Source organism: Pecten maximus, chromosome 9 (assembly GCF_902652985.1).
Source record: "Pecten maximus chromosome 9, xPecMax1.1, whole genome shotgun sequence".
NCBI classification, from domain to species: Eukaryota; Metazoa; Mollusca; class Bivalvia; order Pectinida; family Pectinidae; genus Pecten; species Pecten maximus.
Window position 1 is genome coordinate 25617314 of NC_047023.1, and position 27867 is coordinate 25645180.

The 27867-nt window shown below is 36.0% G+C and overlaps 2 protein-coding genes across 3 annotated transcripts in view; both read left to right on the forward strand.

The window, feature by feature from the left end:
* The window catches only part of LOC117335220, a 48131-nt gene extending 42171 nt beyond the window's left edge, over window positions 1–5960 (forward strand). For both annotated transcript variants that reach the window (XM_033895206.1, XM_033895207.1), the window contains exons 10-14: window positions 1394–1496; window positions 2280–2420; window positions 3451–3642; window positions 4016–4141; window positions 4639–5960. In XM_033895206.1, the coding sequence (XP_033751097.1) occupies window positions 1394–1496; window positions 2280–2420; window positions 3451–3642; window positions 4016–4141; window positions 4639–4919 (843 nt within the window). In that variant the 3' untranslated portion in view covers window positions 4920–5960. The remainder of the gene's footprint in view (window positions 1–1393; window positions 1497–2279; window positions 2421–3450; window positions 3643–4015; window positions 4142–4638) is intronic.
* A 2075-nt stretch (window positions 5961–8035) lies between these two features.
* LOC117335221 (alkaline phosphatase-like) lies at window positions 8036–27356 on the forward strand. Its single transcript, XM_033895209.1, has 10 exons — window positions 8036–8151; window positions 13442–13665; window positions 15634–15814; window positions 16845–17014; window positions 19420–19527; window positions 21797–21899; window positions 22392–22532; window positions 23051–23242; window positions 24934–25059; window positions 25680–27356. Exons 1-10 carry the CDS (start codon window positions 8085–8087, stop codon window positions 25961–25963), a joined length of 1596 nt encoding a protein of 531 aa, XP_033751100.1. The 5' UTR covers window positions 8036–8084; the 3' UTR covers window positions 25964–27356.
* The last annotated feature ends 511 nt before the right edge of the window (window positions 27357–27867 follow it).

A 27867-nucleotide genomic window follows, 5' to 3' on the forward strand; every position in this document is an offset into this window, starting at 1 on the left:
AGAACTTCTACTTTATTAAAGGAGTCAAAAAGGGGAGCTATTAATCTCAGATAACTTTACCTGTAATAGCTGTTGTATGCTAATTAAACATGTCAAAGCATATTTTTAATATTAATGCCAAAAATCAATATTTCGGAAGAAGAATCCTCTATGAGAAGTTCCTTCAGTATTAAGGAGTTCCATTTGACCATTAGTAGGTTATATCATGTGGACCTTTAATTGGACTATTGCTACTTCTTTAGAGTACAGTATGTTATGGAAGTGAAGATGATCTAAACGTGACTAATTAGCCTGTACATATATCAGCAATTAAAACCCAGTGTGGTCATCCTTCTACTGATCTGCGACAAAGTCTGTCGGATGATGATATGGCTCTGTATTGATTTTTAGTTTTAATAAAAACAAAATTGTTAAAGAGAGCATAAACTAGCCTCAGTTCTTTTTAAACTTTGTAATTCTTAGCAAAACCTTGTCATTTATTCTTCAAGCCTGATTATTTGTCCCAAATGATTTGTTTTTTACTTCAGAGTCCGCCATTTGTCCTTTGAGCCTGATCACTTGTTCCAAATATTTTCTCATTTGTCCCTAAAATCCGCCATTTGTTGCCGAAGGACGTTCATTTGTTCCTAAATCTCTGTCAGTTCTTGACCTTGTCATATGATCCTGAAGCCTCTAGTTTTAGTTCCAACATGATGCTATCTCAAGCTTACCTGATTAATAAACAAACTCCTAGATACAATGTACTACAAACTCCTAGATACAATGTACTACAAACTCCTAGATACAATGTACTACAAACTCCTAGATACAATGAACTACAAACTCCTAGATACAATGTACTACAAACTCCTAGATACAATGTACTACAAACTCCTAGATACAATGTACTACAAACTCTAAGGTACAATGTACTACAAACTCCTAGGTACAATGTACTACAAACGTCTTGGTACAATGTACTACAAACTCCTAGGTACAATGTACTACAAACTCCTAGGTACAATGTACTACAAACTCTAAGGTACAATGTACTACAAACTCCTAGGTACAATGTTCTACAAACTCCTAGATGCAATGAACTACAAACTCCTAGGTACAATGTACTACAAACTCCTAGGTACAATGTACTACAAACTCTTAGGTACAATGTACTACAAACTCTGTAGGTACAATGAACTACTCTGATACTTAGAATAGGCAAATGCAAATTGGAAAAGAACCATTACCCTAAGATTAAAAAAATCATCTTCGTGATGTTTTTACTTTTCATTTAAATCAATGCTTTATCCTGTTTTATTTATAAGAAAGATGCATAATTAACCATTTGTGAATATTGATTGAGATGTTTAATTAAATAATCGGTAATATTCCGTCTCTGTAAATTTCGTTTTAGATTTGGAAGCAGATACATTCTTCGAATGAACACCGTCATAGCTATGTATGGAGAAAGGACCAGTTTGACTCCGTAGATCCCGCGGAAACTGATTATCTCCTTGGTATGTCAGTTTTATCGCGGACACGGATAACATTATAGACAAGAGGCCCGTGGGCCTTTACGGTCACCTGTGTTTTGATATATTTTGGCCCTTGTGATCTTGAATGAAGGTCAAGGTCATCCATTTCAAAAAACTTGGTAGCCCTTAATCCCAGCATGCTAGAGACCTAAAATTGGGTCTCTGGGCCTTTTGGTTATAAAGAAGAAGTTGTTTAAATATTTTAGCATATTTGACCCCTGTGACCTTGAATGAAGGTCAAGGTCATTCATTTGAACAAACTTTGAAGCACTTAATCCCAGCATGATACAAACCTACTAATATTGGATCTCTGGGCCTTTTGGTTATCAAAAAGAAGTCGTTCAATGATTTTAGCATATTTGAGCCCTGTGACCTTGAATGAAGATCAAAGTCATCCATTCAAAAATAAATTGTAGCCCTGCATCCAAGCATGCTACATACCAAATACCAGGTCTCTGGGCCTTTTGGCAATTGAGAGGAAGTTGAAAATGTAAATTGTTTACGACGCACACCGCACGAAGCCGGACAAAAGGCGATCGCAATACGTCAACTGAGATTTTGTCTCAGGTGACCTAAAATGTTGTGTAATAATCCTGTTGAATATTTTCAATCAGTTTGAGAATAGATGAATTGTAAGAGGTAAAATATTAATGTGAACGTATCACAAGGTGTTTATTGTACATTGAGAACGTATTAATATTTTGTGAGGCCGATAAATATGTTGTAAAGAATTTACAAAAAATGACATATATATCATTTATTCAGGCCTATTTGACGCAAGTCACATACCTTACGAAAACGACAGGGATAAGTCTGCAGCAGGGGACCCGTCGCTTGCCGAGATGACTAGCAAAGCCATCAAGATACTGAAGAAAAACCAAAACGGTTATTTTCTAATGGTGGAAGGTCAGTTAACTGCTTATATTCACATTGATTTGAAAGGGAGTCGTCAATCATTGTTCTATTAAGAGTTCGGATTACGCATTAGAGTAAAGGGTAAAATAGGAATGATAGTTAGTTTTGTAGCTTGCATGGACTGATAAAGGCAAGTGGACCTCGTGCACATGATGTGAGCTACGAAGCAGTTTATGTACAATGTATAATTGCACGAGGCTCACTTTTCTTTATCAGTCTACAGTACACTCCATGCAGTCAAAATCAAATAGCTTTTAAAGCTCGAGAAAAAGTGCAACTGTGTTGATTATATCCAAAGATTACTGGAGGATTGGTGTGAAATTCTTTAATTTATTGACTCACACTGGCGTTTTGGTATGTATATTCTGATAAATTTGAGTAAAGCAATAGCGATTTGAAAATTGGCGGTATTTGACACCCCGGAACCTTTCATTGTCATCGTTATTAGTGCAGTGACCGCCAATATCTTATACTGTGTGTTATACATGTTAAAGTCAATAAATGAATTGAACTTAGTCGCGTGTAAGCTTTTAGAAAGGATCATGGTCATGTGCTCGACTATATATTGCATATACTGTACCAGTATGTTATTTGCTGCATAACAGTGTTACATTGTACAACTGTAAATGAGCTCGGCTCTATCAGTTGTGTCATTCTGTACTCTACTTACATTTTTATTAACATACAATTTATAATCAGCTTAACCACTTGTGGAAAACAATGTTCAAAATTGCATTCAGGTCCAAGGCGGTGTAAAACTAGATTTTCAATTTAAACAATATCAGAATGTATTCTCATACTGGGAAAAAATGATTCGCCTGACAAAACGAAGGCATGTGGCCAAGAATCTTCATCCGGAAATAAAATTTAGTAAATTCATTGAGGGGGAGTAAAGTAAATATGTAAACCTATCGCACACATTTTCAGAGACCTTCACAGTTTGGGGTACTTAATGAGAAACTTTTGTGATTTGACTTTTAAATATCAGCACAGCTAATTAGTATTGTTTTTATGCAAACAGGTGCTCGTATAGACCACGCCCACCATGACAACGAAGCTAAACGTTCTCTCGTGGAGACGTTGATGTTTGAAGAAGCTGTGAGTGAGGCGTTACGACTAACATCCACGGAGGATACCCTAATTATCGTAACGGCCGATCATTCTCACCCCTTCAACATCGCCGGGTACTCATATAGGGGCAACGACATCCTAGGTACATTGTATTGATTTATTTATCTACTTAGTTCCTTTGTTCATACAGGGGCAACGACATCATACGTACACTCTATTTTGTATTAATGATGTCTTACGATTTCTTTACAATATATTTAATAATTCATTAATGAAAATATTTCAATCAGCAAAGTTGAATCATTAAAAACATATGTTTGTTTTTTACAATAATGTGTAAGAAGTTTTATCGACTTAAATAAAACTCTATAGGTAAACAGGTTTATTTTAATCAATATTTTGATAGATAAACTTATCGGTGTCTAGAAATACAGATGAATTACTTTTTTTAAAGATTTTGATAGATAAAAACAATGGTGTGACAGAAGCCCTTAATAATTTATAAATATGTGTAGGTATAACTATACCGTACTGGGACGAGCCTCCCAGGGATGGTCTCCCTTACACCACACTTGTGTACGGTAACGGACCCGGGCGGCGCCCATACGAGGGCAGGGCCAACTACACAGGAGTGGACACGTGTAAGTTGTGATGGTGTTATAAAGGTGGTCTGTCATTCCTAAATCTGACCATATAACACATAATACTTGACACCCCGATGTTTAGATAGAAAACAGAATTCTGGAGTCGAACAGTAGCTGTTGAAATGTTTCACAAATCTGACCATATACGACCGCACGAATCATACATGTATATGGCAACTAGCAATCCTTATAGAACTAAAGTGATACTAGATTATGTTACTATGGTAACCTACCAACTATGTATTATGTAACAGGAGGGCTTTCATTGTTTTAACTGCCCCTATCACTACCATTACCACAGTGCAAACGTCGCCATACAGATGTAATGTTGTTGTACCTAATTTTTAAAACATATGATAATCTTTCATTTTAAAATTGCGGAAAATCCATTTCTTGGTAGCGATATTCCAGTCTTCATGATCTTTAGAAACATACTTGTCTATGCTACATTATATCACTACCTGTTAAGGCGATGTTTCGTTCTACCTTTTCAGCTTCGGACGACTTTAAACAGGAAGCTGCTGTACCACTATCGTACGAGACGCATTCCGGAGAGGATGTCGGGATATATGCACTTGGACCAATGGCACATCTTCTGTATGGCGTCCAGGAACAGCATTACGTTGCCCACGTGATGCAGTATGCCGCCTGTGTCGGTGATTACAAAGATGATTGTAAGCGCCCGGATGATGGCGATTCCAATGGAGGACATACACTGTCTGTCAATATCTTGTTATTTGTTACTTTCTGCATAATCACATCAATCGTTATGTAATTGTGAACTTATATTATTGCTAGTGATTTTATTTGTTTTGTCTGAAGTTATACCATTGTTTTAAATAAATCCTATTTACATATCGTGACAATAAATACCCAACCAATTGCAATCAACAACATTTTCTATTTTTGACATTCCGATAGAAAAAGAGGGGTACCTGAAATCGATTATAATGTTTTCTGGATATATTTCCCTTTTACTATCATGCAGATAAAGATAGATATGTACTGTTAAAATAAAATCAAAGTGCACAGGGGTGAACTTCACCTTTAATCAACCGTCTCTGTATCAGACGTGGTCAAATACGACTTTTAAAACCTCAACCGATGTCTACTAGAATAGCCAGGTTCACAACTTACCGGTGTGAATGTCCAGGAGTTCAAAGGATGATCTCTACATAACTAACTTCACGGACAGCTGCCTTAAATTACTGATGAAATCAGGGCCTGATTGCAGGATTGTTGGTTTATTATGTTATTGTAAAAACGTCTCTGAGCCTATTGTCTGGAAGTACATCTTCTACTTTCTACCGGTGACTTTGCTTGAAGTCGAATGATTCTAACGTTAATGCTGATATCTTCCACCTCGTACCTTACATCTCATTAATTGGCCGTATTACATCTACACCAGTAACGACTCGTACTTTTCGTTTCGTCTTTTCATATAAAAACAATCACAACACGGGGATTGCATGTAATATGTATAACTAGGTACTTATTTTGAGACATTTGTGAGGGTATGGAACCTTTCAAACTATAGACAAGGTCGTAAACCTTCGAGATATCACCAATCATGAAGTCTAAACAGAAGGCTTATCCTACTTACACCAGATTGAGGAGTTCGGCAATTACTTATACATCTATTTATGTATATACACGTCTTTCCTTAACGATAAACAAGTTAGCATTACGTTATAGGAGCTGGACATGTATTGGAATACGTGTTGGCTATTAGTGATCTACCTTACTGAGATGAGGATCAAAGTGATGGTGATGTAATGTGTTAATTCACAATAAAAAGAACACGTTTTCTGTCTTATTCACATTATTGGTTTTACATTTAAATTATAGTTGACCTATTACAATTCGAAGCGAGATACAAAGGAATCCATCTATTGGCCAATTATTTGTAACAACTGAACACAATTACAGTCTGATATCTTTAAATCCAAATGTGGACAAAATTAAAAGTTTCATAGACCAATTCAATTAACTAACGTATTTGTGTTATAAATCTATGATTATACTATTGGCTACGTACGTGTATATTAACCGAGGCGTAGGTTTTAAAAGGGAGAGAACTCGGATAAGTCTGGAGTAAGATAAACCTTTGCCTCCATTCACTTCCGAGAAGAAAAAAAATACCTAAAATCCATGTTTTTTTTTGGTTTTTTTCCCAAGTATCTGACTTAGATCCGGTTATTAATATGACCATCCTTAGATTTGTTTTCAAATACATGAACACATCTACTCTAAATTCTAAATGATTATGAGTTTCGTACGAACGGTTCAGAAGGGATATATTTAACATTTGAATGGTGTGATACATGTATATTAAGTATGTTACATCTCGGCCGAAACAGTTGTCGTGACTAATATTATCATTTGCCAATTCTCTTTAGATTTGTTGTTAAGAGATCATTGATTGTATCCCGAAGACATTATGCCATGCCAGGCCTCTATATTTGGTATGTAATTCCGGTCTTAAAGCGATCATTTCAGGGTGCTGTTATTGGTTATATTTAATTTTGGTGCTAATTAGATATATTTCTACAACTTTGGTGTTATCTAAGACATTTCTGTAATGAGCAGTATATATATACTGTCACTGGTATGGCATATACCACTTGTTTAAAATCTTTCTTGTAAGAAACCCCAATATCTGATTTACTCGTTCAAATTCTTTCTACTCAGAAACCCCAAAATCCGAGTTACTCGTTCAAATCTGTTCTTCTGAGAAACCCCAAAATCTGAGCTAATTGTTCAAATTCCTTCTACTGAGAAACCCTAATATCCGAGTTATTTGTTTAATTTCTCCGACTGGAAAACTATATTTCTGTGTGTTAGTTAAAAGCATAATCCCTACTAGGAAACTACATTATATAATATATATACCTACTCAATCAATACTCCCTACTGGGAAAGTTCTTGTAGAGGTATCTTTATCTCGTGGATTACATATCCCTCCACATACACGTCATTCCCGTTTGTGTAAAACTTAGAAATTCACGCTGGACTGTCATCATGAAAAAAATATGTATAATTATTGTCCATGATATATATACTTCCGTATTTGTGAAGTCAAACTCTGTCTGTTGTTAAGGTCCCTATCTGGTAATCATCGCCGACTTCTTTAGAAGAATTGTCACGTTCGATATGCTCCCATTGTGATTCCGTTGTGGTCTCAGTGTGCGGACGATTACTATTGGTATTGTGTAATCCAAAAAAATATTTCCATACACAACATGTGAAAATAAAGTTAAGGTAAGACGTCACGCCGTCAACAGATGTAAGACTGTTGAGTAAATAAAAGGTACACACAGACATTAGGTGTACCTCGAGTTATAGTATCATTGCTTTCAAATAAAATGTATACACTATTTTGCTGTTTACAATCCCACCTTTGGCGCTCGCATTATCACTTAATTACTGGACCCCCCCCCCCCCCCCCCCCCCCCTTTTTTTTTCTCTCTCGAAAATCTTGGATCCGCGCCTGTTAGAGGTGAGAGTAAGTAGGGAAAGCAAACAAATATTTTTTTCTATTTAAAGATGGCTGTGCAAGTCACGAAACATGATCTTGTCAGCTTCTCAATAAAATATTAGTACAATTTGTTTGAAATATTGTACAGATCCGTAATGTAAAATCAACGTAAGAATTTAATCAGAGGAACCAGACTAACGCTTTATCTTACACGTGTAGCAGAAGTGTTTACTTGATAAACTGCACGCCTTGTCAAACCCGTATTTAAGGCATTAGAGTGAGTTTGATCATGCATGTCGTTACCTGAGACACATTCAAACTAGAGTGACCGAGTGACATAGTTTATTAAAGAGCAGGAACATCATATAGCCGATCTATCTGTTAAACATCACATTGCCGGTCTATCTACACAGGTAAAAACATCACGACTGGTTGGAGACATCGACAGTGTAACTTACAAGGATGACAAGTTTAAGGATTACATATCTCTTCTTGGTCATACTAGCTTTGACACACGGAGTCCCTAATAGTAAGTGTACATATAATCAATTATAATGGAAACGTTATGAAGTTTTTATAACCTATACAATATCTCGTTTGTGAGGTGGTCCGCAAGGTGTGACAGTACACGCTTCTCTTAAGTGCTTCGAACCTTTATATTTCTTATGTTCATGTTTCTTCACAGGACTCTTATTCGTTACGACTTACTTTGAATCCCCGGACTGTATTGTAACTCAACAACTGAAATTGATGATGTTGGAAGTTACAGGATTACATCACTCAATCTATTGATGGGTTTCGTCTCACCAACTATATAGGCGTTTGTCCTGTTGGTGTCCTATTCTGGGGGTTGAAGGATTAAATAGGTACACTGCTCTTACAGCTAAATTAGCATACTTTGCCATTCAAACATATAAAGAAACAGGTATTTCAATGCACTTATTGTTAAATAGATGTTAGAGTGAAGGCTTGAACACTAACACCTAATGCAGAGCACCTGTACAAGAAAATGTCTGTGTGTACCTTTTATTTACTCTCAAATCCGTCCAGCGTTATTTAAGTTAAACTCAATATATGCGCGCGTGTTTGATAAACATATGTTCGAAAATCGAGGAGAAAATGGTAAGGAAAATTGATAAATGAAGATCACATAGGTCCGACTTTATCTGGGCATTTTTCACCGTTATGGACGTACACATATTTTATATCATTGTTTCATAAAATTATACTTATGTGAATACATAGTGAAGACCATGACTGATTTGTTAATGATTTCGCGCAGAATCCAATCCTGGAACTAAAATTAAGCGTATTCTTGAAAGACTGGTCTTGAATGTTTTAGTTACAAGCAATCCGTTGTTGCTAAAACAGTAATTAACGAATTAACCTTGGTGTGCCAGATTACATGGGCGAAAATCGTTTATATATTATATATTTACGTCTCTACTTTCTTCAGCTTAGTAAACTCTGACTGCGTTAAAATTAGCATTAAAAGCAGTGAAAAAAGGCTCGGCGGAGTGATGAGCGCGCAAATTGGTAACATAATCACAACGTCTTTTTTGTGACTTTTAACGGAACGTCAACTAGACGGCGCCATTTTCAAAGGACTGGTCAACGCAATTTTAAGCGTTTTCTCCTTTTACCGATGATCTCTGTACAAAAAGCTAATGCCGAGTGAGTATTTTGTCAAAACCTAAACTGAAGATTGCAGAAATGAGGGAAAATTTAACTTTTCCACGAAGTAAGCTAACAACAAATGGCTGAAGCGTACAATTTGTATAGAACATTCGACCACGTCACTACTGAATCTGTGTCAATACCCGCTGTGCTTGACAACAGTAGCTAATCCGAGACGGAAAGTGTGGATTGAGAATATATCAATTAATTGAAAACGTAAAATGTATTAAACAAATGTATTGAGTTGTTTCTTTTAATTTTATTAACAATACATGTGTCTTTACGTAGCAACCACGGCTGCCGTAGTTACCAACTACGAAATATTGTGACGGCGGTCACATCCGTGCTTTATTACGTCTTTTTCTGGGTATGAATTAACTTCTGTTCCCGATATATGTTTGCAATCAGACAGGTTTGAAAGAAAGCACTATTGCGCGAACATAGTCTATCAGCACGGTTACCGATAAACGGGTTAAAACGGGCACATAAGGTGTAGGGCAAGTGCAATATTCTTTCTATGTTTGAATTTTGACGTCATGATATAATCTTAATTTGTTGACGTCTCCTTTCTATAGCATAATATATTCGTTGAGATATTCGTGCGTGTAAGATTCTAAATATAGGGTTAGATTTTCTGAGCGGCATAAGCGAACAGTTAGATAATTAAACAATTAGATAAAACTACATTGTGTTATTAACAAATCTGTCGTCTGCTTCAAAGAACACAGAAACTAGGCTGAGTCAAAAATGCAGTGTACAGCGCCCACGTAAGAATTCCTCAATACAATGCAGCATTTATTCTTGCCGCATACATGTACATGAATTTACCCGTGGGTAGAAAAACAGACGATGTCAGGCATGAGAGATCAAGGTGTCATTTTATACACCTGGCAATTAGAGCATGAAGTGATTTGCTGTGTAACCAAACGGCACAGCTCAGATTAAGCAATTAGCTACAATGCTGCAATGTTTACGTCGGCGACGTCATAGGAACATGCGACGTCATAAAAGCAGGAGCATTTGAATAATACCCTTTTCCATACGTAAAGTTTATATACAGCGTTCTGTTCAGTGTAAATATTTTTTATAGGATCTAAGGTATGTACAAAATGTAGCAAATTATTGATATAACTACATAATGCGTAAAAGAAATAAAGGACTGAAACTGCTGTAGCCCTATAACTTTTCAAAGTTAAGGATCAAATCAAGTGATATTACACAGGCATATCAATATAATTTAGGACATGGCAACACGATTATTTATGAGGAAAAAGCAAAGGTAGTTTGAAGTAAAGCACGGAAATTTCTTTAAAAAAAAAACAACCAAAAACACAGTTAAACTATTTCTTTCGAAAACATTCCTCTTAAAATGTTCAAATGTATGCACTGAATTTTGACCTTTAATAGTATTATAATAGGAACATCTGTATTAATCGAATAACCTCCATATATGTGATATTTGTGTGTTATTATTCACAACCGACTTTTGGATTTTATTGTCAAAACAATACTAATCCTTATGTTATCAATAGTGTCAAATCCAGTCAAACAAATGCATAAGCGCATGGTTATTTTGTGCATTATATGTGATCCGCATGAGCCTTCTGCACTTTGTTCTCCTGAAACGTGCATTGCTTTGCATGTTATGCAGAAGTTTATCAATAGTTCAATACATTACATGCCCACAACAAAGACCCATGGCTAGCCATAACACATACTAATAATGTATTGCTACTTCTCTTCAATTGCATATGAGAAGTAATTTATAGGCTTGTAAAATATCATTCGATTTGCTAAATTAGGTAGTTTAAGCACTACCTTTCAGGCAACTATATGTTTTTTTTTCGATATATATGTATTGAGATTTTATAATATAGTTTGTAACCCAATTTTGATATTAAATTGATATTAAAGCAACACACTCCCTAACAAATATTCATGAATGTTTAATTTTGACCTCTTTACAGATTTCAGACTTAATATATACACACCAAATTATCTCGAATCAAAAACTGGAATAACATATATATTTATGAAATTTCTAAAAATAATATCTGAGTCCGACGGACCAATTTCTATCCAATAAGTACTACAGTGCAACAGTCGGGTTATCAGTCAACAATAACAATGGCGGAACTCCGAAAGCATGTGCCTGCCAAAACGCAGACAGATTCGTAAAGAAACGTAAAAGGGTCTGGAATCGGCAAAACCTCATGATTTCCTAAGAAGAAGAATTGATTCGTTGGAACTTAGCGAGAGAAGAAAAGAGATTGATTTCCCATTTTGTCGGGCGTCTATTAAATTGCTTAGCCTTTTCCTTGTTCCTCGTACATTGTCAACTTCACCAATCTGATTTTTATCGATGTTTTGTTGTATTGATATTGCTATATTTTATAATAAGTATTTGGTGGTATGTTTGTTTATGTTGATCAGTTATTACGGGAATATTTTGCTAATATGATCAAATGAAAGCATCAATAGACAAGTTCACGCTTACTCGATAGTGAATCAACGGCCATGTGTGTAGTTTATTTGTAGTGTGCGTTGATGTAGCCTCGTTCTCGGCTCCTTGACAAATCTCGCGATAACAATAAATGCGGCGAGTAATTTTTATATACTGATGTCACAATGATTCCCCCAATCAAGCGGTCATTTTATTGTTACATTGTAGGAGAGCGTGAATGAGCATGTGATTGCTTTTGATATATGTGTATAACGAGAGTTTTAGGTTATTTGGGAGCATGTGGCTTTAAATACCGTGATGGAATTGCATCACGATCAGAAATTGTCATAAAATGCTGATGTTTGATATTTAAAGTTTACTCTTTATTGCCTTTCTCTCTTTCCGATATTGTTAAATTGATATGATTCTTAAACAGGGATATTGTAAATCTGTCAAGACTCCCCCTTGATAGCGTACATTTTTAACATACGGATTACTGGAGCTATGTGTACTGAATGGGTGTTAGTACATATACAGTATATGTAAAATACAATGATGGTTTCATGCAGCCGATTCATAAACCACTCAGAAACTAAATTCCTTTTAACAGAATTCATTCAAACAGATAATCCCATACTGAAAATTAACATCAATTACAAAGATATTAAACAAAAATTGTTTTATTAATGAAACGTTACGATTATTACAGTAATTTGCACAGAGTTGCATAATTTTCTATCCTAATATAGGCTAGTCAGGGCTTATTCCACAATTCTTCCCTAATTAACAATTGTTACTTTTGACTAAAATATCTGTTAAAGGTTAAACTAAGTTAACAGATATATCTATTAATATTTGATCAAATGAAAATACACAAATATATTTATAAAGACACAATGTAAGAACGACTTTTGTTGTACATAAAAAATGTATGTACAAATATGTCACATTTTTATGATTTAAAGATGCTGCATCTATGAAAAATAGTAATTATGACTGCTTGAAAATATCAATAGACAGTTGTGAGTCGTTTCCCAGAAAATTGGACGTATACACTATTGTATTTTATACATGATTATCTAGGCCCTATGACTTTAAACAGCCTCTTTCAGATTTTATACATCATCTTCTAATCACAGACGTGATTGCTTTGTTTATATAGAATCGTAAATTGTCCTTTTTGTTCACCATTGATATGACTGGTAGCCATTTTATTTGTTAGGATCGTCTATTTACAAACATCCTGCCTAATACACTACAAAGTAACTCTTATATCTTTACGTTAACAAATCGCCATATTTTCATGATATAATGCAAAACAGGATAAGATATATTCGTAGTCTTGGAGACTTTGTTACTTACATACTTTTAACTTATGTTGCCTCTGGACTATTGTGGGTAGATAACACGTAGCTACCTTTGGTTTGGATGGCCCTTAATCCCTGTATCAATGTTGAGTTAGGCTTCACAAATGCCTGTCTAACTTTTTTAAGAACTAGATAATTACTGAGATGAGAGTGAAAATATTCATTCATTAAAAGAGAAAAACCTATTTTGACTGTTGGTAATTCAATCATTAACATAACTAGAGCATTATTTTGCACTATTCAAAATACATCAAACTACATATTGCTCATTAATCCATAAAACTGCCATATGGTGAGTGATTTAAACATGGTATTTGATGTGTTTTATTCAGCAGGAAACACAAATTGGAATCAAATGGCAAGAGACAGTCTGGAAGAAGCTCTGAAATTGAAGCAAATCAACAAGGTTGCAAAGAATATCATACTGTTTATTGGTGATGGACTCGGGCTCTCAACCGTGACAGCTTCAAGGATACTCAAAGGTCAAAAGATGGGTAACCCTGGGGAAGAGACTGTTCTCGAGTTCGAGAAATTCCCATACGTAGCCCTGTCTAAGGTAATGTGATCTATGTCAAGCGTTAAACGCACAGCATGTCCCAATATATATATATAGGTACATATATTTATGTTAACGATCTGTGATATCAGACACCAAAAAAAGTTAATTTACAGGGCAGGAATGCGGGGGAAGAATGCTCTCTGTTTACATATCATATGTACCATGCATAGTCATTTCAAGGTATGTAAAATGAATAGTGACACTCGATATATATATATATATATTCTATATGTGTAACCTTTATCTCAAGATGGCCGAAGTGATTTGTGTGCAATTAAAATTGATATTTGAAATCATACTGTCCTGTTTTCAGAAAATATACAAGACCTTCAAAACATGCTAGACTTTTTGCATTCGTATTCTTCACGATGGGATTTAGAGGTAAACCTGGATAAAACTAAAATAGTTGTGTTCAGGAAAAGTAAAAGAATTTATCCTATTGAACGATGGACATACAATGGTATGCCAATTGAGTTGGTAGATCAATTTTGTTACCTTGGTCTGACTTTTAATTATAATGGTAAATTTACTGTTGCTTTGAATAACTTTGCTATGCAAGGCAGAAAAGCTTACTTCTTGTTAAATAGGAAAATGAAAAGATTCATGTTAAACTGTGAATATCTCATGTTTACTGAACTATGGATGTGAAGTTTGGGGATTTTGTCCGGCACCACAGTTAGAGAAAGTACACTTACTGTTCTTAAAAAATATACTTGGTATAAAAAAGACCGCCAATTCTTCCATGGTCTACTCTGAGCTTGGGCGTTTCCCTTTACAAATTAGTCGCAAGATTTCTGTTCTAAAATATTGGATTAAACTTCTGAATACGGATAATTGTGTTTTAAAATCATGTTATAATGAACTTGTAGAGCTTAACGTAACAAAGCCAAGATGTAAAATGAATCTCATGTATCATGTAAAGCATGAGCTTAGTAGTTTCGGATTCTATGACGTCTGGTTGTCCAAGTGTGTTCCTAATGAAAAACATTTTTTGCTGTTATACACACAACGGGTGCATGATATTTTTATCCAAGAGTTGAGAAACAATTTCGAAAATTCTTCTAAATGTATTTTGTATCAGCATATTGTAGATCGATTTGAATTGCAGTTGTATCTCACGAAGTCTTTTAAATTTAGAAATGTACTTACTAAGTATAGGATACAAGCACACGATTTAAGTGTTGAAACTGGTAGATACCAAGGTATTCCCAGAGCCCAAAGACTGTGTGTATTATGTAATAGAAGGGAAGTTGAAGATGAAACTCATTTTATATTATTATGTCCAGTTTATTCAGAGTTGAGAAGTGTGTACATCAAGCCGTATTTGTATCGCCGCCCTTCTGTATTCAAGTTAACTGAATTATATGCAAGTAAAAATGTTAAAACTTTAAGAAATTTCAGTAAATATCTAATGCATGCTTCGTCCAAAAGAATATCTCTACTCAATAACTGAATATTGCGTTAGATAGTATTTGTCAAGTTTCGTTATTTTGCTTGCTTTAGAGAGTGTGTTATATACATGTGTGTAATGGTATGAATTATAATTATATCGGTTGTGTTCTCCGCCATCTTGTACAAATGAATTGTAATGTACGTTTATGTATTATGTAATTCCTATATGTTGCGCTACATTCGGAAATAAACTAAACTAAACTAAACTAAACAAAGTTCTGTATTATGTTTTGATAATGTGTATGATAAGCGATTGTGACGGCATAGCAGTTTTTGTTTTGTTTTTGCAACCATTAGACACTTTCCTCAGCTTATCAATGATTGTTTTAACTGGATAATATGATTTGTTTATTTGAAATTGTGAAGATGAATTCCATTGAAGTGAATATATTTCATGAATCTATAGGTTGCTGAAATTTTGGCCATCTTTTTACAAACTACCTTGAATGGCCGTTTCATATAAAGGGCTGTAATTGTTGATTGTAACAAAACGTCTCCCTAACTGATGGACAGGTATACGGCTCTGATAAGATGGTGCCGGACTCCGCCGCCACAGCCAGTGCCCTGATGTGTGGTGAGAAGACAAACTGGTACCTTGTTGGAACCCGAGATCCGGTAGCTATCTCCGATTGTGTCGCCTCTAAAGCCGAGAACATGAAGATGACGTGCATTCTGGACCATTTTATAGCTGACGGTAAGTAACAACAGTATTAGTGTGTATATTAAAGATCTGAATGAAATATGTATCGGAATCTGGTATTTTGTTTGATATATGATTTATGACTTCTTACTCATTAATACATACGTGAAAAGAGTCCACATGCCTAAACTATTTATTAAAGAAGTCATATAGAGAACAATAAAGGAATCATACAAAGAACAATGTAATTAAAATCTGATACCCAGGTAAAAAGGTATGTGTCCTCTACATATATAGGGTATAGATTATTGTATATATGTCCAGTGTGCCTGTAATGTCGAATTTGGTTAACCAAGTCCGACGGGACGTAGTCTTGACCTTATATAACACCTTCCATGTATGGTTTTCTGAACACACCTGTCTACATCACTGATCCTCTGGTCCTCTGATCATCTGATTATCTTATCCTCTCTCCCTGTCCTTAACTCTTGCCAGACGTACGCGCGAGCGGTCCAGCTATCTACCACTTCATATATACACAAATCACGCCATTTTGTCAGCAGCGTACACGTGGAGTTAACTGCCGACACATTGGCGTGATTTGTCACAAATGATGTGTGTTATGTTCAAATTAGAGTTTTGACTAAAATGGCAATATTCCAAAGACTCCCTTAATTTTATTGTGCTATACTCCAAATAGCTGTTAAGATATGATTCATTCGCGTGATCACAGTGCACTAACGCCCACCTATGTATACATTTTTAATTTACTGAAAGACTTCCTATCTTTTGTCATACGTGAAATTTGGTGCACTATGCTCAAAGTGAACATAACATCATTGTATAAGAATGTGATCGGAATAAATCTTTATTAAAATCCTATTCAATCAAATTGAATATTTACAATGATGTCAATCTACTTTTGTTCTTGTTTTGCTCTCTTATCATTGATTTTGAGTTTGATTACATGCTGGTATCCCTTTTTTCTCTTTCTTTTCTTAACTCAATGAAGATAAAGAGCAGACATCACAGATTTAAAATCAATGTACTTATTTCGATTTTAAACTATTTTCTAATTGTACAGGTCGGTCTACGGGAGTAGTGACATCAGCCCGTGTCACCCACGCCACGCCCGCCTCTGCTTATGCTCATACCCCAAACCGGGATTGGGAGGGGGACTACCAGACGGCTGGTATCCCCGGGGACTGTAAAGATATTGCCTATCAGCTGATATATGACAACAACGACATCAATGTATGTGACTGTTATCGTATACACGAGTGACAGATTTATATATCTAAATGTGTAGATATAACATAGATCTACTACCAATTCCTTAAGATGGTGCCAATATAGGCATTTCTGTGGCCGATCAGTGATAAGGCTAATATTTTGCGGGAAGATACTTCAAGGTCAGCTGCATATGCTAATATTAGCCTTATCGCTGATTGGCTGCAGAAAGTCCCAACGGGCATCACTGTGTCGAAACCGTTTTTTTTTTTTGCTCTACACGATTGCATCGCTATAATACACTAATTTGCCTATACTATAAGTAATACACTTTGCATTATTGTATTATTACTATATATAAATATGATAAATGTACGAATGTCCTTGACAAAACATAGGTAATTTAACTATGAAACTGCATATAAACTTAAAGGAATATTTCTTCATTCGGAAACATGCACAATTTCTATTGATGAAATATATGTCCGAACGATGATTATATATGAGTGTTAGTGCTTATGTGTAATGATTAACGCCGAAATGTACAGGGAAAAGGCGTAGTATTTACAAATATTGTCGGTCGAATTAATAATTTTCAGAACTTAATACTTGAAAAACTTTAATTTATCTTGAGAAGTAAAATTGCCATATTAAAGTAAAGATTATAACTTTTACTACTTAGGAAAAATGCATATTTGCCAGGAAGTTTAATTTTGACGAGCCAGACTTTATTCAAACGAAGGAATTCCCTTTTAAGTTTGTGTAAAACGTTTGTTGCTAGCGTTGATAATTCATCGGGGACCGTAACGACGGTAGCATGTACATGTAAGTATAAAATTTACGGTATAGATGAATATAAAAAGCAATGCCTTTTTGGAGACAAACTGTCCTGTATACTGCACTCTTACGCAACGTGAGAACCAGAACACTTGGAATGGGATCTGTTTCCGTGTTTTCACGCAATTACATTTGTCATGTAAGTTGATACGCATATACATTGTAGTTTAACCTTCGATTGACATGTAGATAGTGCCCCTAGATATTCAGTCAGTTACGTTTGCGACCTTGACCAAGGTTATTAACAAGACCAATGAAGGCCGGAAACTACTTCCTAAAAATGAAATATCATTTACATTTACATGTGTGTTTTTCTATTTGTCAGACGTCAAAGCACATTTTTTTAAAACTCTAAATCTATTTTCGATACAAAGCTATTATTTAGTACTCTGGATAAAAACTACCAAAAGACACGTGCTCCATGCATTTTTTCCATATCAATTCATCGACTGAAACATTGGTCCTCTATATTCTCCTGCATACCCTATTCAAGAACAACACAACCACTATATGCATTTGAGCCGAGCGGACGATAGAGCCGGCGTTTAATCAATCAAAACATTCCAAATATATACAACACAATTTCATGTATACAAACCATCGGTAAATTCTTAACTCCCTCACGCACTCTATTTACTAATAATACAATATGAAAAACCAAGCGAGCCACCCAACCTTAAAGCCGTTTTTTTAACGGAGAAAGGAGGTGCACCAGCTCTAAAGCTTCAGGTTTCTTAACAAATGCTGGGATTTTTAACCTATTCTTGAGAACAAAATGCCTGGTATTATAATACAAAACACCTACAAAACTACGAAACTATATTACTCTTCCGTAACAATATATACAACAATATTGAATGAAAGTTTGTCACGACCTAGAAGTCCGCGGCTAGAATCACTACACTACTATACATTTCGCTCGAGCGCCTGTATACATACCCTTTCGTGACTATCTTACACGAACTCAGCCTCTGATTGGCTGCCCAGCCTAGCACACCTTTCACGCGCTATTATCGCACGCGAAAAACATAGGACAATAAATTCCCTATATTCTGCGAAACGCGGTAATTTTAAATTCTTTAGTAAAGTCCTCTAGATCTGTACAACAAATACAATATTGAATAAGGCATTTTAATAACTTGCAAAGTTTTCAAGTGATTTTTTTCTTCTTAAATACATACAGTAAGTTTCAGAAGACAATTTCTGCAAATGCCTCATGTTATATTGTTTACTATAATGCATATTTAAAAATATATATATATAATGTAACAGTTAAATTTATTAATGAATAAATAAATAAATAAATAAATAAATAAATATGAAAGTGAACATATGAAGTATTATTATGATGATAGAGACAATTTGATTAGAACAGAAAATACTCTTTCAACCATCAAAACATCAATAACTATTTGCTTTTTTATCGTATTTACAAGTTTTATTGTTCGGAATTTTGACAAGATAGATATTTGATACCAAAAATTTCAGTTTGTAAGATACATGTATAAAACCTACCAAATCAACAGGTACTGTGTATACAGTACATTCATTGATCTGAGCTACGTAATGTAATCTTACAAACTTATGTTTAGGTTGTGTTTGGAGGAGGACGCCGGTCGTTCCTACCCAATACTACAGTAGATCCAGAAACTAACACCATCGACAAGCGGCATCGTCAGGATGGACACGATCTCATACAGGTGAGGGTGTAGTGGATATGACCTCATACAGGTGAGGGTGTAGTGGACACGATCTCATACAGGTGAGGGTGTTGTGGATAGGACCTCATACAGGTGAGGGTGTCGTGGATATGATCTCATACAGGTGAGGGTGTAGTGGACACGATCTCATACAGGTGAGGGTGTTGTGGATAGGACCTCATACAGGTGAGGGTGTCGTGGATATGATCTCATACAGGTGAGGGTGTAGTGGACACGATCTCATACATGTGAGGGTTTCGTGAATAGGACCTCATACAGGTGAGGGTGTCGTGAATAGGACCTCATACAGGTGAGGGTGTAGTGGATAGGATCTCATACAGGTGAGGGTGTAGTGGATAGGACCTCATACAGGTGTGGGTGTCGTGAATAGGACCTCATATAGGTGAGGGTGTAGTGGATATGACCTCATACAGGTGAGGGTGTCGTGAATAGGACCTCATACAGGTTAGGGTGTAGTGGATATGATCTCATACAGGTGAGGGTGTAGTGGATATGACCTCATACAGGTGAGGGTGTAGTTGATAGGACCTTATACAGGTGAGGGTGTAGTGAATAGGATCTCATACAGGTGAGGGTGTAGTGAATAGGATCTCATTCAGGTGAGGGTGTAGTGGATAGGATCTCATACATGTGAGGATGTAGTGAATAGGATCTCATACAGGTGAGGGTGTAGTGGATAGGACCTCATACAGGTGAGGGTGTAGTGGATAGGATCTCATACAGGTGAGGGTGTAGTGGATATGATATCATACAGGTGATGATGTAGTGGAAAGGATCTCATACAGGTGAGGGTGTAGTGGATAGGATCTAATACAGGTGAGGGTGTAGTGGATAGGACCTCATACAGGTGTGGGTGTCGTGAATAGGACCTCATATAGGTGAGGGTGTAGTGGATATGACCTCATACAGGTGAGGGTGTCGTGAATAGGCCCTCATACAGGTGAGGGTGTCGTGAATAGGACCTCATACAGGTTAGGGTGTAGTGGATATGATCTCATACAGGTGAGGGTGTAGTGGATATGACCTCATACAGGTGAGGGTGTCGTGAATAGGACCTCATACAGGTGAGGGTGTCGTGAATAGGACCTCATACAGGTGAGGGTGTAGTGGATAGGACCTCATACAGGTGAGGGTGTAGTGGATATGATCTCATACAGGTGAGGGTGTAGTGGATAGGACCTCATACAGGTGAGGTTGTAGTGGATAGGACCTCATACATGTGAGGGTGTAGTGGATAGGATCTCATACAGGTGAGGGTGTAGTGAATAGGATCTCATACAGGTGATGATGTAGTGAATAGGATCTCATACAGGTGAGGATGCAGTGAATAGGACCTCATACAGGTGAGGGTGTAGTGGATATGATCTCATACATTTGCGGGTGTCTTGAATAGGATCTCATACAGATGAAGTCGTAGGGGGTATACAGTGAGGTTGTAGTGCATACGATCTCATAAAGGTGACGATATAGAGGCCGCGATCTCATACAGGGAGGATGAAACGGACACGTTTACAACATGATATACGCATGATCGCGTAATTTCAAGCAACCGAGAGTGAATAGGGTTTTAAACTCGTACAGCTGAGAGTGAAGAAGGTTTTGATCTCGTACAGATGAGTGCGTAGTGACCAAGATGTCGCACAGGTAAAAGTGTAGTAGAGCATTATCATCATAAAATATATATTTATGTTTATCAACAGGAATTTCATAAATATCAGTTACCCAGGTCTATTAACCAAGATGTTAAAACATAATGGCAGTGCGCATGATCAATTTGAGCATGGTGCTACTTCTATATAGTTGCATATTGTAATGAATATTTTGTGAATCTTGCACTAATGGCCAATGCAATGTATAGACCCCTAACTGTAGTATTCAGTCAGCTAAAGAAATACTTTACAAGGTTAGAATATCATCAGTAAAGAAGCAGTCACTTGAGACCATGCCATTCAAAGTTCTGCAGTACAAATGCAGTGGAGCATATCAGGGCGGTTTTTATGGAGATGTTGGATGTTATAATTAATGTATGATGACAACTTTTTCCCGTCCGTAGCATCATTTCCTCCCCATTGTAATTGTTTTTTGGTAGAGCGAAATGATTGAATATCAAAACTGCATAGCCAATAACAGGCAATATTTTTGGTATAAGAATACTCGTGGATCCGTCTTTAGTTAGCAGTTGTCGATGGTAACTCGCTGTATTAGTCGCCAATGTGTGTAAATGTAACAATGATAGTATTTTATTCAGATATGGAAAGATATTCAGCGGACCAAGGGACATAAACATGACTATGTATGGAACAAGGGTCAATTTGATAACATCAACCCCGAGGAGGTAGACTACGTACTAGGTAATGCCAGAGTTTGCTGTACTGCAGCACATCAATGTCTCCAAGCACTAAGAACTATATCAAGTGGGATGCATATCGCTGTCCTAATTTATTTGAAGCATTATCTCGGTCATTTGGGCCATAAGAAACGACAAATTGTACAAGATTTGTACAGAAGACAAACACGATTTCAGATTGAGTTAGATAAATTGGAGCTAAACGTGAATCAAACTATGTGACGTTGATATTAAAGGCCTAAAGTGTTACTACCTAGTAGCTGACTGGGGAAACTAAAGGTAGAGGGAAATGTCGAAATATATATAGGGAGGTGCGATATCCCCGTTTTCAATAATTTGCAATATTAGATGTAAAATAACGCCAAATACACTCTTTCTTCACAAATACACCAATTTAGGATGTAATGCAGATATATACAATGTGGAGCTGTAGATACAGTCTAGGCTTCAACGTCAGTTTTTATATGCGTTCTTAAGACTATACAGTTTATTTTAGGATTGTTTGGATCGAGCCACATGCAGTACGTACTAGATCGTGACCCCTCCCCAGCCGGTGAACCAACCCTGGCAGAACTAACGGAGAAAGCAATTAACATACTGAAGAAGAACGATAAAGGGTACTTTATGATGGTAGAAGGTACGTATTTAATATAGTATGGTATACATTTTGTATATGCAATTTATAGTATCATCTGATATTTGTACGCAAAAAGCAATGATGCCATTTTGTAAATGCGATATACACGAACAAATATTCCTGATTATAAAGGTACGCAAATATTACTTCTCTAATGGGTGATTACGCAAAGATAAGTGATGTAATTTTACACCCATCACGGAAATAGAAATAACGTCATTCTGTATATATATAACTTGATATTGATTATGATAATAACAAACATAACCAAAAACAAAGCAGAACAAAACTTACTGCTACAGAGGACGTTTATCATTTTCGTATATCACCCTCTCTATCCAAGACGCAATATTCCCACAACTAGAATCGTCATATTAAACAATAAATAAGTAAATAAATTAATTAATTAAAAAACATTACTAACACGTTATGATAACTACATATCTTTTGTACAAATCCATTATCAACAAATGATACCGTGATATGATTTATTTCTTTAAATCATGATTTGTGTACAGGTGCCCGTATAGACCACGCCCATCATGATATCTTAGCTCATTACGCCCTAGAGGAGACGTTGGCCTTAGAGGCGGCGGTCAAAAAGGCTGCCGATATGACGTCAGAGGAGGATACTCTCATCATTTTCACCGCCGATCACTCTCATGTGTTTAACATTGGGGGCTATACACGGAGAGGGAATCCTATTTTCGGTAAGTTTCTCTCTAGTGACCTACACACGGAGAGGGAATCCTATTTTCGGTAAGTTTCCCTCTAGTGACCTACACACGGAGAGGGAATCCTATTTTCGGTAAGTTTCTCTCTGGTGACCTAGAAACGGAGAGGGAATCCTATTTTCGGTAAGTTTCTCTCTAGTGACCTACACACGGAGAGGGAATCCTATTTTCGGTTAGTGTCTCTCTAGTGACCTACACACAGAGAGGGAATCCTATTTTCGGTAAGTTTCCCTCTAGTGACCTACACACAGAGAGGGAATCCTATTTTCGGTAAGTTTCCCTCTAGTGACCTACACACGGAGAGGGAATCCTATTTTCGGTAAGTTTCCCTCTAGTGACCTAGAAACGGAGAGGGAATCCTATTTTCGGTAAGTTTCCCTCTAGTTCCCTACACACGGAGAGGGAATCCTATTTTCGGTAAGTTTCCCTCTAGTGACCTACACACGGAGAGGGAATCCTATTTTCGGTAAGTTTCCCTCTAGTGACCTACACACGGAGAGGGAATCCTTTTTTGGTAAGTTCCCTCTAGTGACCTACACACGGAGAGGGAATCATATTTTCGGTAAGTTCCCTCTAGTGACCTACACACGGAGAGGGAATCCTATTTTCGGTAAGTTTCCCTCTAGTGACCTACACACGGAAAGGGAATCCTTTTTTTGGTAAGTTTCCCTCTAGTGACCTACACACGGAGAGGGAATCCTTTGCTATTGATTAGTTTCTTTCTAGTTACCTAGACACGGAGAGGGAATCCTATTTTCGGTAAGTTTCCCTCTAGTGACCTACACACGGAGAGGGAATCCTATTTTCGGTAAGTTTCCCTCTAGTGACCTACACACGGAGAAGGAATCCTTTTTTTGGTAAGTTTCCCTCTAGTGACCTACACACGGAGAGGGAATCCTTTGCTATTGATTAGTTTCTTTCTAGTTACCTAGACACGGAGAGGGAATCCTAATTTCGGTAAGTTTCCCTCTAGTGACCTAGAAACGGAGAGGGAATCCTATTTTCGGTTAGTTTCCCTCTAGTGACCTACACACGGAGAGGGAATCCTATTTTTGGTAAGTGTCTCTCTAGTGACCTAGAAACGGAGAGGGAATCCTATTTTCGGTAAGTTTCCCTCTAGTGACCTACACACGGAAAGGGAATCCTATTTTCGGTAAGTTTCTCTCTAGTGACCTACACACGGAGCTGAACTGTCTTTTAAGGTAAGAAAATATGTAACAGAGACGAAATTCTATCTCCACTGATCTTCTCTCTAATTGTCTAAACACAGAGGGATACCTTTCTCCGTCATATTTACTTTGTATCATTGTACAAACGAGACACAATTGAATACAACATGCGGCTTTAAATTACCAATAGTATTGAGAATATATAGGGGTGGAATGGCTTCATAGTAATTTATTCATAGCTAATTTCAAAAGAACTTGATATTCGATATATTCTAGTTCAAGTTTCCAAAAGAAAATAAACATAGCTTCCAATGTAACAGTTATGGACATATTCTTGGTTTGTGTACCTGAGCCGATAACCTTTCCCAATGGAATACCCCCTGATATATGCTGGGAAAGTTTTAATTGGATTGTAACGAACTTAGATAAGTTGGTTCCTATCAAATGTTGGGTATGATTCATTTTCAGTATAGATATTTTTCGGTTTATATTTTATAGGTATCTCTGAACCACAGTCTGACGAGCCTCCACTTGACAATCTCCCATACACCGTGCTAAACTATGGTAACGGGCCATCTCGAGTCCTCAACGGAACACGAGTCAATCTGACCGGAGTCGACACAGGTGACTAGCCATTGTCTAACAGTTTTCTTGATTCCTGAGTGTGTTATCCCTAGATAAACTCTTGTCCAGTGTTTTTCACGACATGTCATGTCACCATTTTCAGATATCCCAGTTCGAATATAGTGACATTAGGAAAGTAATCGTCATTTTGTAAATAATACTGTTGCACTTAAATAAGGAAAATAATCGGGATTAAGCCGTATATTGTCATTATTTAAATAGGTATTATTATGATCTTATTCTGTAAATCGGCTATTCTGGAGACATTTGCTATATATATTTGATGTAGATAAATAAGCCAATATATGATATAAGTGCTGTATTGTACCTAAAATATGAGTTGCGATTTCAGTTAAGCTTCTAATAAAGATAGAACAATACATCGCTAAATGTACTTTATATTAAAAATTTTATTTAGCTTTTAGTTATTCATGCTAATTAAGCTTTAAATAGTTATTGTATCTAAATAAACCAGTAAAATTTAACACGAGCTCTTCTCCTATTCTAATTCATTTGTTGTTTTCAAAACGATGATTTTTTTTTTTTTATTTTAATAATTTTAATTTTACTTCCATGTTTTAATTCATTTATTAACACTAAATATATTTAATGTATCACAGCTGCTAAAGACTATTTACCTGAGAGTGGGGTCCCCTTGGCTTACGAAACTCACTCCGGAGAGGATGTCGGGATATATGCCCGTGGCCCAATGGCACATCTCCTCCATGGAGTCCAGGAACAACATTATGTAGCTCACGTGATGCAGTATGCTGCTTGTGTTGGACACTTCAGATCTGACTGTAACCGGGATGTAAATAATGGCCGACAGCTTATGCCTAGTCTTATGGTTATCTTCTTGTCGATATGTTTTAAATATGCAAAAACATATTTTGTGATATATTAACAATGTGTTTGTAAAACATGAATCATAACTAATCCCCATGTATCGAATTCATCTCGGTGAATAGCATCATTTATCATAGAATATTTTCAGGTCTTTTAAAGACTTTCATAATTGTTTATTTCTTCTGAAAAGGAGACTTTAAAATAAAGTCTATGGGAATGAGATTCAGCTAACGTAAAAGCGATTTTAACCTGGATCACATTAAACTTCTTCGTTTGCAATTTTTTTGTCTAAAACTGTTGTTTAACACACTTGGAATATTTGTTAATAACGTCATGCTGCGGATATTTTGACCGTTGGATTTGAGAACTGAGCTATGTGGTCGCCATTAAAAAGACGGGGAAATCAATAGGCTATTACATGTATGTATATTGTGTTTAATTAGAACCCGAATGCATGCATGGTGCTGTATCTTTCTCGTGATAAATGTATGTAATGTCAGCTTGGTGAAAATGCCTATATGTATATTGTTTGATATGACAGGCATACTTACATAATACTGCACATCGCGACAATCAGCAAAGCCTCAACTTGCGGACAGTGAGTGATAATGTCGTTGTTTTTTTTTTTTCAAAAGATCATTTGATTCTACTCTCTAAAGGTGATAAAATGTGGCATATGGCGTGACTTGCATCGTTTGTTTACATTTATCTCACTTAGTCCTTTGAGCTGATTTTACTAGGTTTATATACATGTAGTGACATCGCAGCGCGAATGTAAAGGCGATGGCATGTAAAAGATTTGATTAGTGCGCAATCCTTTTTTTCGCCATATAATTAGTTGAAATTGAAAATGTACATATTCATGAACTTACATCCTGTGTATATATTGAAGACATCTCGTATGCATGACACTAGCTTACACCTAGATAAATTGAGTTATGTTAACATAAATGCCATTGAAGTGATATAAGGTTTTAACGAGAGATGACGAAATCCATATGGTGTCATTTGACATAACATGTAGTTAAATTCATTGTGTGTATATCAGTGTATATACAAAATATAATATTGTAGGTTCTACTACAATGACACTATCTGAAAACCGAGCAAATTATAATATATGTATGCATACAAATTTTAATCAGTTTGTCATGCGTTCATTACACTGTAGATTGAACTTACTAAGTTCGGGAACAGAGATAGAAATCCGAATTTTGTCTCATACAGAACATCTCATAAAAACAACGCCATAAACATTCGTAGCGATAATAGGTTTACATGTTTTTAACAAGAGGTTAACATATTATAATCTTGTAGCGTTCATAATATTTCATATGTCGTAATCAGGTTGACATCGTATAGAAATGATTCTGTATTCATAGAATATTGTATTCATTATCAATTTCATGTAAATGGATATCATGACACCGAAATAAAATGTAACAAATGTATTGATTGGTTGTTTATTTCTTTTAGTAATTGATATATATATATATTAATAGAATGCAAATTTAACATAATGTTCTATCCTAAGATACATGTATGATTAGCGTAACGTTTTCAATTTACATGTGTACAATACCTGGATTTTCCCTTTCCTTATGGTGAGATAACTTCCTCATCATCTATGATCAATATCTACGCATTGTGATTTTTCTGTGTCTTAATGTATCTTGCGGTTTCGTTCACTCCTGTGGAAATTTTTTCTGGTGGTTTTTAAATAGTTATGTGATTGTGTTAGTTCTCTCTGTTTGATTATCAAATTTTCCACCTACTCTTCTTTAGTTTTGGATTAAACAGTTTTATTCTTACTTAAATATCACACCTACTTTCACAGAACAGAGCACATCCCCTCTATTATAGAAAAAAGAACACCAAATCTCCATATATACAAATACAAATACAAATATAAAACACTGCACTTTTCAGTTACTAAATATAACCTTTTTTTCAATTATCAAA